At 35.1% G+C, this 16,436-nt stretch overlaps 1 protein-coding gene across 10 annotated transcripts in view; it reads left to right on the forward strand.

Moving 5' to 3' along the window:
- The window catches only part of TRPM6 (transient receptor potential cation channel subfamily M member 6), an 83,537-nt gene that overhangs the window by 14,869 nt on the left and 52,232 nt on the right, over nt 1–16,436 (forward strand). For 7 of the 10 annotated variants that reach the window (XR_015793827.1, XR_015793828.1, XM_088130177.1 and 4 more), the window contains exons 5-16: nt 3,154–3,334; nt 4,490–4,703; nt 5,446–5,570; nt 7,151–7,322; nt 7,902–8,076; nt 8,333–8,456; nt 10,074–10,146; nt 10,249–10,349; nt 10,523–10,657; nt 13,509–13,562; nt 14,470–14,610; nt 15,304–15,438. Coding sequence is in view for 8 of the 10 variants with exons in the window: in XM_088130177.1 (XP_087986303.1) it covers nt 3,154–3,334; nt 4,490–4,703; nt 5,446–5,570; nt 7,151–7,322; nt 7,902–8,076; nt 8,333–8,456; nt 10,074–10,146; nt 10,249–10,349; nt 10,523–10,657; nt 13,509–13,562; nt 14,470–14,610; nt 15,304–15,438 (1,630 nt within the window). In the remaining 2 variants the exon portion in view is untranslated. Of the gene's footprint in view, nt 1–3,153; nt 3,335–4,489; nt 4,704–5,445; nt 5,571–7,150; nt 7,323–7,901; nt 8,077–8,332; nt 8,457–10,073; nt 10,147–10,248; nt 10,350–10,522; nt 10,658–13,508; nt 13,563–14,469; nt 14,611–15,303; nt 15,439–16,436 lie in introns of those variants that run through there. The other 3 variants (XM_088130179.1, XM_088130178.1, XM_088130183.1) reach the window with 2 other exon arrangements.

The raw sequence follows: 16,436 nt of genomic DNA on the forward strand, positions 1-16,436 counted from the left end.
AACAAAGAATGGAGTATTCTTAATGGATGATGCAGTTACTATTTAAGCATTCTTCAATTATAATAAATAAATGAAGAAAGGAACCAATAATTGACTTCCCAGTGATCATGTTACAGTGATGACCTACAAATTGTATTCCAAAGACCATCATAGCTTGTCTTAGATATAGAACACAGTTACAAAAATACTTCAGAGACATGATGTAACTGTGCTCCCCACAACTTATTTGAAAAAGAAAAAAAAATCCTTGGGAAAAACTAGCTAGTGCAAGAAAAGAACAATAGTAATTAAAAAAAAAGTCTGCCAAGTTTCCAATTGGCAACCTTCTTTATGCTAGGCAGAGGTCATGGCCTCTGTGCAATTTCAGATTACTGTTAAAAGGAAACTGTAGAAGACATTAAAGATCAGGGCAACAATTGACTTAGTTGAAAGGGCATTCTTTCCTCTGTGAAGCAAGCAGTGAGCTGCTGGAGTTAGCCTGTAAGGAAGTAAAACACTGCTGTCAGAATGGGCAAGATCACTCAAATTGACATAAGGAGAAAACAATACTTTAAAATTGCATCAGGAAAAGACTCTTAGAGATTGCTTTCATGGTGAGTAGAGAGTGAATATAGAGTGAAATTGTCCACCAAGGTTACTTGCAAATATCACAATTTACTAAGATACATGTTTACAGAGGGAAGGATTAATTTAGGACAACATCAGAAAAGAGAGATGTTACTGAAGATATCAGACTTGGAACTTAAACTTGGAGAATACTGTGTGCAGTAATGGCAAAACTAGCAGCATATAGAATGGCTGCAATACATACTATATATTATGCAGCAAGCCAAATATAGGTATCTAGAGTATGGTTTTGATACTTTGTCTTTGATACTCTATCTCTGATACTTCAATTCTCGAGTAAGAATTGAAATCAGAGACACACAGAAAAAATTAAATGTCTATGTATATTGTACATTAGTCAAGTATAACAAAGGAGAAGTTAGAAACTTAAATTTATCTATTATGTTCTTAGTAGTTTTTTCTTCTTTTCTTTCTTCTTTTTCTTTTTGTATTCTTAACAAATAGAGGAGATTTTAGCATTTAGCTCAGAGAATGAATGAATTTGTACTTAAATTGTTAAAATAATGTAATGTACTATTAAAATGTAATTTAATGGTTTTATGGTTAACTTCTAATCAAAGATACACTGAGCACCAATTGTACAATCCTGGTAATTCCTTTGTCCAGTTATGTATCAGAAATATTTAAAAAATTAAATTAAGAAAAGTAGTTATTTGCCTATTTTGGCAAAGGGGTATGTCATGGATTCTTTTTTTGCACTACCAATAACCAGAATCACCACATCATTCTATTCTATATCTCCAATATATTTATTTATTGCTGACTTCATATTTCTGTTGCTTAATATTTGTTTACTGTCACTCTCTACAGAACCATACTTCTTTTTCTAGAGTTCAGTCTGTCTTTTAGCTTTTTCAGTTTCTATTTTCTATTTATGTTCTGTCAAAGTCTTTATTTTTTCTTCAACTTTTCTGCTTGTTTGTTTGTGTGAGTCAAGAGCTTCTTGGCTGTTCTCTTCTTCCAAATCTTTGCTCCCTCTGTGGAAATGGCTCGAAGAACGTTTATCTCACGCCAGTCTGAGGGAATGAAAAACACCTCTCTCCCCAGTTCTCTCAGCTGCTGCCTCCTTTCCTGTTGCTTCTTCTCATCAGGGCTATCTTTTTTTTTTCAGGTAGTCCTTGTTCAGCAACCGCTCGTTCAACGATTATTCAAAGTTACAATGGCGCTGAATGAGGAGATTTACAATGGGTCCTTGTAGTTGCATCAGTTACAGCATTCCCACAGTTACATGATTGAGATTTGGGTGCTTGGCAACCAGCTCGCAATTACGACATTGCAGCATCCTGCAGCCACGTGATCACCACTGTGACCTTCAGTGCCAGCTTCTGACAAGCAAAATCAATGGGGAAGCCGGCAGGAAGTCGCAAATGGTGCTCACATGATGTTGTGCCTAATAACCACTGTCGGAACTGCTGTCGTAAGCCAGCATAGTTATGTGATGCTTTATGACCACGTTGCTTAGCAATGGAATTCCTGGTCCCAATTACTGTTATTAAGCGAGGACTACCTCTAGTTTGCCTGTTTACTTTGACTCCTGGCTTTGGCTATACCTATTCAGCATCTTCTTCATGAGGCCAGTGGCTTCAGAGCTCCCAGTAGCCATCTTCTCTTCCATCCTCCTCCTCCTGCCCAACGCTGCTGCTTGATTAGGAGTTCCTATTTGATAGGCAGCTGGGTCCTCCTGATGATGGGGGAAGGCCAAGAAGGGAGGGGCAGGAAGGAGCCCAGGTGCTTTTAATCTGCTCAGGTAGTCTGTCCTTCCAAGGACAATAGGGTGGTGTGGATAATTAATTATATATTCATGGATAACAATTAATAATTAAATGCCTTGGGGAATATTTTTTTTTTCTTACAGTAAAACTAAATGAGAGATAAAAAATTTGTAAGCAGCATGTCTGATTTCTCTTCTCTTCTCTTCTCTTCTCTTCTCTTCTCTTCTCTTCTCTTCTCTTCTCTTCTCTTCTCTTCTCTTCTCTTCTCTTCTCTTCCCTTCCCTTCCCTTCCCTTCCCTTCCCTTCCCTTCCCTTCCCTTCCCTTCCCTTCCCTTCTTTTCTTTTCTCTGGAGGGGTTCAGATCAAGGCTGCAATACTGGGGAAGGGGTATTTAAGGACTTTTCTAATCTGACTTTCCTTGTCATGAGATAAGTAGGAGTTTTGAGGGAATATTTTAATCAGGAAACTAATAAGTGATAGTCCATTTCCACTGTGGTTCTCCATCAAATCAAGCATCCCCTTTGCTCCATCTTTACCTTTAATTCAGTCTAAACTTTTCTCTGTGTTGGACATTTAAAATAGCTCTTAACAGAGGCCTTTTCATGCACTTTGCAATTTGAACATATTTTTTCATATATCAGAAGATGTGGTTATGTTTTAGTCCCCAGAAAACATGAGAATTATGTAACAGATTTCTAATAATAAACTTTGAGGTAAAGTAGCTAGTATGGTGGTTCAATGTCAGAAGAAGAGCAGCAACTTTAATTGAACTAGTGCTGTTATAGTTTTTTTTTTTTTAATCTTTCTATTTGAGATGTTGCTGTGGTCGGCTAATTGGTGATCATCATGGGATAGATTATGATTGCCCTGTATTTCAGTCTGCAAAAGAGAAAGATAATGTGGAGTGGTCTGTTGAAAAGGACACAAAGATTAGTCCAACTGATGCATTTGGTACAATCAATTTCCAAGACAGTGATCACACATACCATGCCAAGGTTTGTACAATTTTAAAACTGGATTTGTAACCATTATTGGGTTTATTACAGAATTCTGTAGAAGTACAGCTGTGAACTTCAGAAAACAAATAGTGCTAAACATAAAACTGCTGACATTGAATAAAGAGAACTGATATAAACGCGAATTTGTTTAAATGCTTTCTCATAACTTGTTGAGCTGAATATCAGAAGAAAACATACACATATAACACTGTGGAAACAGCAGTCTTAACATTTCAATCACAATAATTGTAGAGAATAAGGAAGATTACCTTGATGGAGATATTCAGGAGCTGTTACCTAGGCAAAAGAGACTAAAGCATTTTTTAAGTTCAGAACAACCAGATATCATTCAGAAGTGACTCAGAGAGACCTCTCTAATTCTCTGAACTATAAGAAGGAGGAGGAGGAGGTACAGCACAATCAGGCTTGCAAGATTTTATTATAATAGCCAGTCTTAATAAAAGTAGTTTTTGCCTTCTTGTTCAGTTGATTTCCTGGCCTGCTCCATCTAGTTGGCTTGACAATAATTTAATTAAAGCAGTGAAGTTATTCACTCCTTTGTGATAAATATACATGTCCCAACCAGGAATTGGAAAACATTAAAATATTACTGAAATCATATTAATCAGTAGATTTCTTTTCCTGTTGATGTTGTCATATTGGGAAAGGAAAAGAGGCGCTTTACATCAGATGCAGATTTAAGGTTGTAAATGCTGTTAGAAGCATGAAATTGAAAATTGCAAGCAATGTTACAGAGTTTAAAATGTTTGAAGACGTGGAAGGCTGCAGAGATGACCTTGGAGAAAATATGCAGAAATGATTATGAAAACAAAAGCATGTGTTAAGCCTGGGAAACAGAAAACATGAGAAAGAAACTAAGACTGGCTCCACCCTGATTTACTGGGTTATAAAAAGGAGAAAAGGGAAAATACAGGCTTTCAAGATTCTACTATTACAGCCTATATCAATAAAGTATAGTTCCAGTCAAACTTGTAGAGTCTTTTTCTTGACCTGGCCTACCTTGAAGGGCTGACAGAAAGCAAGACAATGATTGAGGAAGCTAGAATTAAATATTATTCCTGTAAATGTATATTTATCCCTGTTGCTTTTGTGTTTGGGCAATCACAGCTGTATATTTTTTTTGTCTCATAGTATATCAGAACTTCTTATGACACAAAGCTAGACCAGGTGTTGCAGCTCATGATTAAAGAATGGCAAATGGAATTTCCCAGACTGGTCATCTCTGTTCATGGTGGCATCCAAAACTTCAAACTTCCATCTAAAGTAGTGCAGATTTTCAGCAAAGGTTTGGTCAAAGCTGCTGAAACTACAGGAGCTTGGATATTAACAGAAGGCATTAACACTGGTAAACTTATCTCTCTTTAACATTTGGTGGGCAAATATTTCTTGGATCTGTGAACACTGGAGTAGTCTTGCTAGAGGTCAAGGCACCAACCTTTCCTCACTAAGGGATCCATCTTAGGCATATCACTTTTCATAGGGAGAGGCAACTTCAAGAGATTAAATCAGGTAGCAGGAGACCTGCTTGAGTCTGTCATAATGACACAAAAGAGCCAAACAAGATTCCCTGTTTTAAAGCATGTGTGCTTTTAAATGTATTGCTTACCTCCCTGTAATATCTTCCTCCAAGCACTCTTGGAGGATAATATTAACTTATAGAAACACAGTTTTTCTAAATGTAATACTGGAAACTCAGCCAATAAATCTGGCAACTGGTTTCTCCCCCTTGCTCCCCACCCCAAATATACCACTACTGTAAACAGCTTGTGCATCTATGTTCCACCCAGCATTCTTTGTCACATTTAAGATACAGCATGTGGGAAAATATTGTATCATCCCATTCTTCAGAAAAAAACATTCAGATCATGTAGCATAACTGAAGAACCAAAGCACATTGTTGTGTAGACATTTCACAGATGTAACATAATTAAGCTGTAGTAACTCCATCGGGTTCATTGTTGCCCTGATTCTTGTTTACATCTGGAAGGGTTACAAGACATTTCATTTGTGTAATCTGGTCATATTATAAATGTGTAATGATGACAGTATGTTAACTATTTCAGTGTAATTATTATTTCTTTGTCTAGGAGTATCTAAGCATGTGGGAGATGCATTGAAATGCCATGCTTCTCAATATTTAAGAAAGATCTGTGCTATTGGAATTGCCCCTTGGGGCATCATTGAGAATCAGAGAGAACTTATTGGGAAAGATGTGAGTTTCCAAATGTTTTTTATTTTTCTAAATGCACTCTTTGCACTATTCTGCACTACAGTAGTTTCAGTATCACATGCACATACTTGCATAAATAAATAAATAAGGCTTTCTTCAACATCCATTTAGCATCAGTTGACTGTCTATATCTAACTATCATCTATCTAGTAATAGGTGAAAATATGTTTTAGTTGCATAATATTAGGGACAAGGTATAGATTGTTGAATACTACTATTTTCCTATGTATAGTATATGTGAAGATAAATGTTTCTATTTACCTGTTGATACAGCTGCGAAGTTTACTGTTTAGAAATATACCCTGGGTACTACTGGTCATTTACAATATCTTGTTATATATTTATCACATGTATCTTCATCTTCTAAAACTTTATCTCTGTTTTTACCTCCCATTGTGAAATAGTTTGGACAGAGAAATATAAGTCTGAGGGCCCCCCAGTCTTTTGAGCCAATTTCACTCCATCCCCTACGCCACACAGAGTCTCAACTAATCAGAGTCCCAGTCCCTTACAATCTGGAAAGTAACAGTTACACCTGTTACACATTTTTGCAGCTATAAACATACTTCTTTTAGAAATGAATCTAAGGTTTTGAAAGTCTGTATAACACAGATTTTAATGTTTATAGGATGGAGAGTACTTTCTTCATTACATCTGAACAGTTTTCAAAATGAAAACTCTTAATTTTAATTTTGTTCTTTAAATAGTATAATGATATATTTTAAAGCTAGGTGAATATCAGTTGAGATTTGTCTTTTTATTTGTATACTCAGTTGAGAGTTTTATCTTTCACTTTAGTAGGCAAATACATTTCCATACAGAAATACATACTGTTTTTCCTTTTATATGGTTTACTGTGGAATTTACAATTAAGGTGTTTAGTAGAATCTCAAAGCATAGGAAAAATATTTGGAACTATTTATGAATGATTCATTCCAGGTTTTATGTAAGTAAATCGTATTATTTTTCATTATACCACATAAAATACCGTTTGAATTTTTAAATTTATGTATTGAAAATTAATCAATCATGATAAACCCCACAAATTAAGTAGCTTCTTATGAGGCAAGAATCTTGCTATAAGCTATCCTGTTAGCAAAATCATTGTTATTTCATTTTAAAAAGATTTTAATGAGGAATAATGAAAAATAAAATGCCCTTTTCCTTCTCAACCAATCCAGTAAAAAAACCCTCCCCACTATTCTACAAAAGTTATAGAAACAGAGCAGGATAGTAGAAGAGGAGCAGATTGTTCCATGGTTCCTCCACAAAACCTCTCCCTCCCTCCCTCCCTCCCTCCCTCTCTCTCTCTCTCTCTCTCTCTCATTTTGCCTATATGGAATTTCTCATTACCTGCTAGTTTGCTAATTGTATCAGTTGTATCAAGGATCATAATTCAAGGATGATAACTCTTTGTTTCTCTGCTAGGTATTGGGGTGTGATATCAAGCATGGTCAATGTTCCATGGTCTTCCCAAACCTTCTCAAATGTTTGTAGTCCATCTTAATGGCAGTGCAATATAGTTTGGAGGGGCTGTTTTTTAAAATTTTGTTTCTTCTCAGGTAGTCTGCCTGTATCAGACACTGGGCAACCCCCTCAGCAAGCTGAGCACCCTCAACAGCATGCATTCCCATTTCATACTGGTTGATGATGGCACAGTGGGCAAGTATGGCAGTGAGATGAAACTCAGGAGAAATCTGGAAAAGTATCTGTCGCTTCAAAAAATACATACCAGTAAGAAATCCTTATTCTATGCTTCTTCTGTAAGAAGCTATTTCAGTGATGCACTTCTCTAAATAATTACATTGCTCTTGTAGGGTACAGGGGAAAATGTCTTTTAGTAACAACGTAGCATATTTTCCATAAAGTGGTTTGTTTTATTGATCTTACCATATTCTTTAATGGTAATGTCTTAATATTTCTGTTCTTTTTTAATTAACAGACCATTACTGAGTATATCATTGTCAAAGTAGTCATTAAAAACTACACATTTAAAGGTTTTCTTCCTTTTCTTTCACACTGGAAGGAAAAACATCTTCTGATAAGAAACTCATAAAAAACAAGGAAAATATGATTGTTGATTCTGAAAGTTGCTGTCATTCTTACACAAATCCATCCATCTTAACAAATGAAATCAATCACTTATTAAAATATGCCATTTTTATCAAGTAAGAAGTCTTCAGTTTACAGCTCTTCTAACATTTCACATTATGAAAAACTGTAAGATTTTTCCTCCATAATGGCAACAGTGGATGTCACTAAGTACCGAATGCCCTGAATTACTGGTTACAATTTCTGTGTGATTTGAAATAGGAATGGGACAAGGAGTGCCCTTAGTTGGGCTGGTGGTAGAAGGCGGTCCAAATGAAATCCTGACAGTATGGGAATATGTTAGGGACAAACCTGCTGTTCCTGTAGTAATATGTGAAGGAACCGGAAGAGCTGCCGACCTCCTTGCTTTTACCCATAAACACACTGCAGATGACACGTGAGTACTTCCATAAGATTCCTTCAAATATGGAATGAAAAGGTAGCTCACCAAAGTAAACAGTTCAAATCTAGTCTTTCTTTAAATGGTATGTCATAAGATTACCTCTGTATCTAAAACCTTGTGTTTGGCTATTTAGGAGAGTACAGTATAATAAGCATTGCTGGAGTTCTTGGAAAATGTTTACACTGGTAGAGAACATGACAAGATGTATGTAGTGAAATAATATCTTTTTGAACATACATTTCCCTCTCAGAAATTGGAACTCTCAACTTAAAGAAGAGATATTATTAATGATTCAGAACAGCTTCAGTTTTGGGCAGAAGCAGTCCCATCACTTGTTTAAAATTTTAATGGAATGTATGGAATATAGAGATTCTGTAAGTATAATGATTTCATGGAACCTTTTTTGTTATCCCATCCTCTTCTCTGCCACTGAATTGTTACTAATATGCAGATACTGTTTCATTAACATTATCAGTTGGAAAATAATAATTAAGGGCAAAGTTCATTTGTACAGTTTTTTTTAATGTGAGAATTGTATACTTCAAGATAAGCTGAGGACATTTTTGCACCAGTAATGTGAGTCAGTAAGTAATTAGTACTGCAAATACATAAAATGCCTGTAATTTGTTATACCTTGCAATATGCAGTCCATTCCAAGTATGATAGACTTTCACCTTCTCAATTTTGTGAAACCTTGATAAAATATATTGCTATGTGAGTGATCAACAGGTTGCCTGTAAATTATTGATGTTAAATTCTGAAAATTAGCTATCTAAAAAAACCCAAAACTCTCTAATTTGATGAAGGAATAAAAGTGATGCTAGAGTTTTTAGTTATTCACCACTCTTCAGTCTGACTACTTTAGAGAGGATTAGATGCTAATATGTCGAAATAATTTTTAAAAGACTTTTCTTAAATTTAAGTTGGGAAGAAATTTTGCTTAGGAATATCTTCCTGTTGACCTGATAGAGATAATTTCAACTCCTAGAGCTCTTTTTTTTTTTTTTGGTACTCATAAATCTACCTATTCCCACTTTTAATGTTCTCAGCCTTGGATTTAGAATTGTTTTAGATATGCTTGCCTATCCATTTTTAGTCAGAAAAACTGCTGTTAATATAGTAGGTATGTTTCCAGATATGTTTCTTATGCAATTTCTCTTCCCATTCATATAATTTTAGAGAAGATCATCATCTTCTGTTAGTTATCACCCTTTATATTCTTCTTTCTGTCATCTTCCACAAAAGAAAAAAAATGTAGTTTCACAGAGTGTTTTGATCAATTGCACTAGGATCTTTATTTGGAATACATATGAAGAAATTTGTTGAATTCAATTTTCCTTCATTTATCATTTAGTCAATCATAGATATGTCCTATCCCAGTTTGTCCTCAGTTTGCATATTTGTGCCCATATTTTGTCTATCCAGTTTTCCCAGTAAGTTCATTCTGCAAATAATTCCTCTCATGTAATACATTTTTATACAATGTTTTTCTAATATGCACAGTTTTATGCACAGTTTTCCCCCTAACTTATGCATTTTTGTAGTAATGCCCATTCTTACACTTTTTCTTGATCTGGATACCTTGGGAAATTTTTTTTGATTGCTATAATTTGTATATCAGTTCAAGTATTGGTCTTGGAACCACAAATTATGTAAATGTGGCTTAAAATATGAAATGATTGAGTTTCCACCACCCTTTTCCTGGAATCCTGAAATGATTTGAACTCTTCCCTCATGTATCCAGATTCCAACTGTATGTAGTATCTGCTTCCTATTGTTCACGCTTACAGAAGCTGTTTAACATCCCTGTCATAGATATCTCTCTGACACTCCAGCTTTAATTTATTTCTTTTGATCTTAATTTCATATTTTTCATGGCATTTATTCCCTTCCTTCCTGTCAATCTTTTCTCTACCACTTAGCAGACCTTAGAAATTGTCTAATGGTTTTCACTTTTCTTTCCTCTGGTAACTTATGTTACTCTTTGACAGATAACCATATTTGATGCAGAGTCAGAGGAACACCAGGACATGGATTTGGCAATCCTAACTGCACTCTTGAAAGGTACTTCATATCCTCTTTTCTCAAGTTCCTCCAAAATCAAATCAGGAAGTAGAAGTTAAATTATTCTGTGTATAAAATCTAACAGAATGTGTTTGTTCATAGGCACACATATATCTGCTCCAGATCAGCTAAATCTGGCTCTGGCTTGGAACAGATTGGACATTGCTAAGAAACATATATTGGTTTATGGACAACACTGGAAGGTAAACTTAACATTTATTTTTTTTTTCTGCATGTGACTATTAGCAGTCCTGCTTTCTGCATTTCTTTACTTCTCTTATATTGCCTGTGGAGCATCTTATATCTGAATCATCATCAGCATTGAGATGATGATGATGATGATGATAGTAATTTGCCTTCCCCATATTGTCTGAAGGTTGGATCCCTTGAACAAGCAATGCAGGATGCTCTGGTAATGGATCGGGTGGAATTTGTGAAGTTGCTTATAGAACATGGCGTGAATCTGCACCGCTTCCTTACAATATCCCGATTGGAAGAACTGTACAATACTGTGAGTGCCTGAAATTCTGATTTGTTTTTAATAATGAAAAATGGCTTTTAAATGTTAGGATCAAAGAAACAAAATAGTACCACAGCCTTTGGTAATTATAAATGTATTTCAGGATAAATATAAAGACCTCTGAAAATGTTAGGTTCTTGAAATTTATTTATTTACTTATTTATTTACAAAATTCATCTAACAACCTGAAACCTGAAATCTAGGTGTATTACAGAAATTAAGGGTTAAAAAGAAGATAGAAATAAGAAAATATGATTACAATATAAAATTAAGAAGTGGCATTATAATATATCAGTCCCCAAAGGCCCTCCAGAAGAGTCATGTTTTCATCAGTTTTTGGAAGGCCGTGAGAGTGGGGTTCATATGCACTTCATGGGACAAGCTGTTCCAGTGATGGGGGAATGTTACAGATAATGCTTGCTGTCAGTGTAATGGTGTGTGGGAAAGACCTTGGGATACAGAGGGAAGAGATGCTGCCTAGGGAACGCCAGATTAGAGACAGCATAGCCTGCAGCTGCACGGTGGATGGAGCAAGAGGCTTAGAAGGGACCCTCCTTAAGTTCTCGGCTGTAAAGGTGAAGGTGAGAGAATTGAACTTTCAGACTTGCAAGATTCTGTTCATGTAGCTTTACAATAAACGTTTATCTGGTCATGTTGATCTGGTTGTGTTTCCTGGTAAGGCTTGTTGTCTGGTCTACCTGGTAAGGCTGACAGTTAGTCCCCTCATCTGCACCAACTTGCTCAGAGGGTGCTCCCTATTTGTCCCAGTTGGATGAGTAGAAACTTGGGGAAAGGCAGTCTCTAAAGTACCCAGGCTGTGAGGCATCTAAGGCTTTATAGATAATGACCAGCACCTTGTATTGCCCTTGGAGACCTACCAGTAGCCAGTGATGCTTGCACAACAAAGATGTAATGTGGCAGTATTTAGACTGACCACTAAGCACATACACCACTGCATTCTGTGCCAGCTGAAGGTTCCAGCTGGTCTTCATAGACAGCCCTTGTACAGAGAGTTACAGTAATTATTTTTTTATTTAAAATCATCCATTTTATTATATTTTATATAAGATTATAAAAAATAAACAGAATGTAAAAATACAAAAGGGAAACAGTGAAACAAGCAACGAAATACTAAAGACAGTCAATGAACTGCAAGATAACTTAAGCAGAACAAGGAATAGGGGAAAAAAAGCAAAATTTAAAAAAAACAGGGAAAATTAAAAGCAAACAAATACTAAACATCTAAAATATATATATATATTAAATGTGTAGAAATCACTAGTTTACAGAAAGTACCTTATAATACTATGTTATTATCAAATAGAGAAAAATAACTGCATTTCCAAAAACCAATCCTTAATTCCTGGAGTAATATCACTTTTCCATTTTCTCAGTATAATGCTTTTGGCAACCCTCATGGCTAGTATTGGCAGAAATGTCACATAAAACAAAGTACAGCTGTCCATTAAGGAAAAAAATGACAATGGAACAAAGTCATCATTAAGACTAAATCAGAAGTTACAAAATAACAAGCAAGATTTTGGAAAATTCTTTGTCTGGTTTGATGTTATGTAAAAGGATAGGAAGAATTGGGGAAAAACAAAGAAGAAAAAACTGATGCTTTTAGCAGCCTTTTTTCTTTTCAGAGATTGAAAGAGGCACAGCCCACTTGCAGATTGTGAGACCCACAACAATAATAAAAAACTTCAAAAAATACACATGATATAAATAAGCCATTTATCTGAAAAAAGATTGAGATAAATTTTGCATATTTTAAATAAAAGAGAGACAAAAAAACTCCTACATTTTAGATCCTTCTTCTCCCCCACCCCCCTTGCTTTAGAAATCAAAGTCAAATAGTCTTCCTGTATGTATTTCTAGCTTGGCATTTTTCAGGCCCTGTGGACCAGAGTGGGATCTTAGTTCCAAAAATTGCTTTCAGTTTGACTAAAAGCAATAAATGACTAAAGACTGAGTGCTTTTTGGTCATCTCACCCTCAGACTTTGCAAGTTCTTGTAAAAGAAATTTGAGGTCTCATTGTTTTCACACAATTTTTTTTATGAAAGTCTTTCAAAATCTTATGAAAACTCATGAACTATATTGATATTTCAGTGATCTTACATGATTTAAGTAATTAAAATGATAGGTAATGCTTTCAAGAGAGATATAGCCCTTTTTCCTGTTTGTACTATGTGGCTGACCTCTCTGTAGCCATACATTCTGGAAATGAAGATGATGACTGGTTTCTGGTAGGTGCTGCAAAATGTAGCTTATACCTAAAATTCTGGAATCAATCATTGGCCACAGTTTTAATTGTGACTGGCAGTTACTGAGATCTGTCTCCTGCTTTATCAGGCTTTAATCAAAGATAAAGAAATATCATAGGCTTTATATTAAAAAAGTTGAACAGCTAGGTGATGCTATTCACAAAAAAAGCTGAATCTAGACTGATAGCATTATGGGTATAGAAACATCCATTTTCTCTACTCCTCCACTCCTCCTAGTTTAAAGTCTGTTGTTTCACTCAAAGAGAACATACAGCCTTGTGTTCCTTTAATATATGAGATTATGTATAACATTGATTCTTCTGTTGTGTACCTCGATAGAAAGTATAGTTAAAGTATGTACTGTAAATTCATTCTTCTTTTATTATAACTATATTCAGGTAAAATCTTAAAAATTTTCAACAGTTGTTGATGAAAGTTGATGTATACGATTATCCAAGGAAACTGAATTGGTATTGCTATATCTTCCTTTTTAAGTACAATTAAATGTTATTTGTTTTCTTTGTGATATTTATTTATTCAATGCATTTGTGTTATTTTTGTTTTAAAATTCCAGAAACAAGGGCCAACAAATCTTCTTTTACATCATCTTGTTTGTGATGTGAAACAGGTAATTTAATTCTAAAGTATGAAGAGCAAGGGCTCTTATATGTAGTAATTTATCACTATTTGCTATTGGCAAATGTATATATAATCTTTTTCAGAAGTGTGATAATCCTATTGGTCTGTAGCAATAACTGCAGTAAAAAAGATGGTACTAAGAAAGACATTCTAATGAAAACTTTTTTCACAGAAGATGTTGCCCTTTCTGTCTTGAGCTATTGTTACTGAGGAAGATACCTAGATATCTTCTAATTAGAGATGTAACAATTTGAGGAATATGGTATTGACTAAAATGGTAAAAACGATTAACTGCCCATAGGTTATTACCATTATGAATGTACATGTAATTCTAGCTAAGTGTTCTTTGGTTCCTAAGGTAACAACAAAGATTATTTTTATATTCAATATTCAAGTTAACTTTCTGTAAAAGCATTGTTGCTTTAATACATATTTTATTTTATTTTATTTTATTTTATTTTATTTTATTTTATTTTATTTCAGGCACTCTGTTTGGCCATCAGCTAGATATTTGTGTTTTATCTCTTGATTTAATTGACTGGCAATTTTCTCTACTTTAAAAATTTTGCCAAATTATTATTTCATTGGCTTATATTGATGCCATATTAGACTACAGTGTTTGATGGCTAGCTGGCTTCAATTTTGGCTCAGGAAATAATAATAATTTGGTTTAATGAATGAACTGTGAGCTAGAAAAGTTTTATATTAATCACAATTTAACCAAGATCATGACAGGTGATTTTGACAAAGCTAACGTCTTTTGAATTCAAACTTCATTCACAAGATGGGAAGAATAATGCTGTTGAAAGTTTTTCTGAGATGCAAAAACAATTTCCTAAATACATTCCAAAACAAGTATTTATTGCAACGTAAAAGATTAAATATTTGTGTTACAGAGTACTCTTCCAGTGGACTATAAAATATCATTGATTGATATTGGGCTGGTTATAGAATACCTGATTGGTGGAGCTTATCAGAGCAGCTACACAAGAAAACATTTCAGAATTTTATACAATAACATTTACAGGAAACATAAGGTAAACAAGCATGTAGTTCTATAACACATTTTCTTACATTGTTTGGGGAGCACCCTCATTCATTTAATATCATCATCCATTTCTTACCTCCCAATGCTTTCCCCATGTTGATTCTGTAATTTAACTTACCAAAGGACGCTCAACTATTTTTGAGAGGGATGGAAGAACCCAGAAAATTCCACTTTTTTGCTTTAAGGGTAAATTTCACATAGAGAATAAACTGTTGGGCAGATGTGTGCCTATTTCTTTTAAAATATTGATTCAACCTACATCACCGATTTGCTGCTGTGGGGAAAATAGGAGGAGGGAGCACTAAGTATGCCGCCTTGAGCTCCTGTACCAAAACTGAGATATAAATCTAATAAAGAAATAAAATAGGGCTATTTTAAAAGCTAGGTGTAAGCATGTAATTGAATTTGGTTTAGAGTGTACTTCCTTGATACCCAAGAACAGTGGAAGGGTTCCTATACTTGTTTTCTGCTTAGCTTGCAACCTTGACACATGCATTTTGTAAAGCAAATGGTGGGGACATACTCTATAGTTTTGAAGTTCATTATGTAATTCACTGAGTGGGAAAGAAAAATTCTGCATGTATGGGTGCATTTTAATCAGCATCGTCATGGCCAGGATATAATGGTTGTGCAACCTAGTCTTAATTAAACTCTTTTTTTCTCTTTCATAATGTATCTTTAGAACCAGGAAGTTGTCTCCAGATTGGCACAGAACCTCTCTCTTCATCAGCTTAATCAGACTGGGAGTCGAAGTGGATCTGCTGAAAATACTTTGCATTCCCAGTTTATCAGAACAGCACAGCCATACAAATACAAAGTACTGTGATTTTTGCTTACTTGTGCAGTTCCTTAAAAAGCACTAGACTGGAGATCCTGTTTGTTCACTCAACAAGATGAAAGAGGCAGGCATATTGGCTTTAAAAAAATCCTCTTTAGTAATTGAGGCAAGGTTGAATCAGATAAGAACTAGAAATACTATTGGCTTTTTATATTCTTCTTGGTTTATTCTGTGTGGTGAGAGGCAGAGAAATATTTCAGGTATTTGCTGAAGTCAGACAACAGACAGAGATCAGTCGGAGACGCTTTAAGCTGTTCGAGCCAACCTAACCTAAGGGATGGCCTGAACGGATCTTGCCCAGCACCTGACTATGCTTGCACAGTTCTTGTCATTGTAGGATTTTGCTAAGTGAACCAATAATTCTCAACTCCCCTGAGTCTTTTAGAAATAATAACTTCACTCATTTATTTTTCTGTTAGATATGGCTGATCACAGAATTAGAATTTTGTCTAATTATAGAGTTAGATTATAGAGTTAAGAATTATGGCTGATTATAAATTATACTACAATTTATGGCTTGACCATTGAATGGTAATGGTTTTCTAATGCAAAATAAATATTTCTTTAGACAATTTCCTATCTGATGTTTCTTCTCTATATCTCAGTAACTGCAGCTTGAACATGTTCCAGAAATGATTGTTTTATGACACGTCCTCATGACATTGCTTTCATCTCATTCTCAGGCCACAGCTGCGGCAGCTTAAAAGCATCATTAGCTGGTCTTTTAAACTGCTCTAGTTTTAAAGTGGTGCTTACCCACTTCTCCCAACACAATTTTTGTCATGGACATGATCTAGCATACTTTACTGACAATATAATTGACAGGGCTAGATTTGCTCAGTTCCTATTGGCCACATTTAGCTACTGTGGGCACAGCCCTTCTGCTCCATTCTCTGTGCGCTGCTCTCCATGGCCATTTTGCCTTTGGCTGCAAAAGAGACCAGACACATGATTTTTGCAGAGGCATCTGCCCATAT

Source organism: Python bivittatus, unplaced genomic scaffold, assembly GCF_059951505.1.
Source record: "Python bivittatus isolate LINGU-HERP-01145 unplaced genomic scaffold, Pbiv_v1 ctg000850_np1212, whole genome shotgun sequence".
Taxonomy (NCBI): domain Eukaryota; kingdom Metazoa; phylum Chordata; class Lepidosauria; order Squamata; family Pythonidae; genus Python; species Python bivittatus.